General features: G+C 48.6%; 1 protein-coding gene across 1 annotated transcript; it reads right to left on the bottom strand.

Moving 5' to 3' along the window:
- Positions 1–35: 35 nt before the first annotated feature.
- VTP01DRAFT_985 (uncharacterized protein) lies at positions 36–2111 on the bottom strand (the record flags this gene model as incomplete). The annotated part of the gene is made up of 6 exons (XM_069389120.1): positions 36–321; positions 420–460; positions 643–1262; positions 1325–1844; positions 1906–1917; positions 2010–2111. The coding sequence occupies 6 exons, from the start codon at positions 2109–2111 to the stop codon at positions 36–38; spliced, it is 1581 nt and encodes a 526-aa protein (XP_069238393.1).
- Between the last annotated feature and the right edge of the window lie 111 nt (positions 2112–2222).

Here is a 2222-nt window from a genome sequence, read left to right as displayed (position 1 = left end):
AATACGAGCCGCGGAGCTTGCGAAGCGGCTCGTATTTAAAGGAATAGGCGCAAGCTCTTTAATTCTGGATGGCCTCCCTTGATGCGATGAAAATCAGCAGGTATCACCGAGTCGTCTGGGCAACGACCGCTGCAAACGTACATCACAACAAACATCGCATGGTCCAAATATCGCGAAAATGCCGCCCTGATTTTCTGGACGTACGAGCCGATCTCGTTCCCGTTCCTCGCAAGATAGTACATCGTTGTGCACCAGAACACAACGTTGTCAACGAAGATCTCCGTAAAGTCGGACCACCCCCCAAAATGCGCCAGTCGCATGCTGGACAAAGTTAACCCCGTGAGTATCACTGAAGTGTTCTACTTGACTTTGGAAGAAGTGTACCACGGGTGTGACTGACGAGGACATACTTTGCTTACTGGACGCGCTTGTCTAGAATGTTGGCGACATCCAGAATTTCCTTTTAAAAGCGTCGTCTATGACCGTTTTCTCGTTTCCATCCGAGCCTCGTACTCATCAACCAGCGAACTATCGGCAAAGTCTTCGGCTGAGACCCAACTGTCATCCTTCGCAGTATATCCGGTCCAACGCACACGATTGACGGGCATGTCTGGGACCACGATGAGAGACAATATGACTCACCTCGTAGTGGTCTGCCAGGATCTCCTCGCTATCACGGCTGTTCTTGTACTCCACTAGATTTCGTGTCTGCTCACTCAGCGATAACGACAAGAACTGTTCTTGTAATGCTCGCATCGATTCGGCATCTTGGACCTTATCGGATATCGTGCTGTCCAGCACATCATCAGCGGTCGACAGTCCATCGTTCCCGTAATCGAACCCATCCTGCAACCAAAATGTGTGGATAGCAGTCGAGCTCACACCACCCAACGACACAAATCTCTTGATGTTCAACAAAAGACACGCCAACTTTAGCTGGATCGTGAACGTATCGATGTCGGACACGCGAATCACCGACTTTCCGCTCAACCGGTTAAAGACATGAGCAAGCTCACCGAAGGTTGCCTCAATCTTGGAACGGAAGCTTCCAAACGATTTGTTGTATCTATCCTCATCTTGACTTAATGTGGTGGCCCTCGACTTGCGGATAGGACAGAGAAAGTTCTTGGAAGTCAAGTAACTGTTAGGGGCGATAATACCGGGAACATACAGCGTATAACCACCGTCAAGACCAATACAATCCCATTTGGTCACGAGGTCCTTCAACTCGATACTCGCTAACATGGACCCATCGTTGTTCGCTGTCAGGGACTTGCATCCGAGACAAAAATCACCATGCCCTTGACATCGACGCAAACCTGACTTCTGAACCCTCCTTTCTTCAGCTTGTACGAATAGGAGGATCCATGGTCATCCCCAGAGCGAAGATACCATGCTCTCGTATCGTGACCATCCAACAAGAGAGTAACGTGCTTGAACTCGGATGGATTGATGTGCGTAGCACACAAGACCCTGATCTTCACATTGGAGAACATCTCGGTCAGACGATTGATCACCACTTCCGACAGCATTGCACCGTTTTTGATGTAAAACGCACGATACAGTGCGTAAAAACTGTTGCGAGGGACGAAACGTCCCATGTCAGCAACAGAACACCCGGAAAGAAGATGGTAAAGGATTAGCAAACCCGTCTCCACATTACGGTATGGACCAGGATAATCCTGGGAACCGAACAACACGACCAAGAAGAAAAACACGGGAATGTAGCCCAACCTCTCCAGAACGTAGGACTTTATGAAGGAGATGTCGTTAACCTCCTTGATTTCCGACCGATGGTATCGGGTTTTGGTAACCGTCGGGCAGCTATATCCCAAAAAGTGCCACTGTAGTTGCATCAACAATTGGAACTCTGCAATGATCTCAGGCGGAAACATCTTCTCTGACCTTTGTAATCGACTGTGAAGGTCACTCAAATTTTCGCTTTGATCTTCTCAATGATTCATTCTCTACAATCATTCGTAGGCCAAATTTCCTCCAATATTCCATACCTGGATTCGCGTGCTTAATACGAGCAAAACGTTCTCTAATCCACGCAAATTTCGATCGGTAGGAGGTTTAACATTCGTCCCAAAAGGGGGGCCGAATGTCATCAGGCCACCAACATTTTCAGCCCCCTCTCACCTCGGCCCCGTCCAGATTGTTCGAGTGGTGTCGAGATGCTCTAATTCAAACTCCGAACAGCCCGAAACCTAGGAGGTCAT

This window comes from Rhizomucor pusillus (genome assembly GCF_041956525.1).
Source record: "Rhizomucor pusillus strain CBS 183.67 unplaced genomic scaffold VTP01scaffold_10, whole genome shotgun sequence".
NCBI lineage: Eukaryota > Fungi > Mucoromycota > Mucoromycetes > Mucorales > Lichtheimiaceae > Rhizomucor > Rhizomucor pusillus.
The sequence above is the reverse complement of the archived record's forward strand: the minus strand, read 5'-3'. Positions and strand labels throughout refer to the sequence as shown.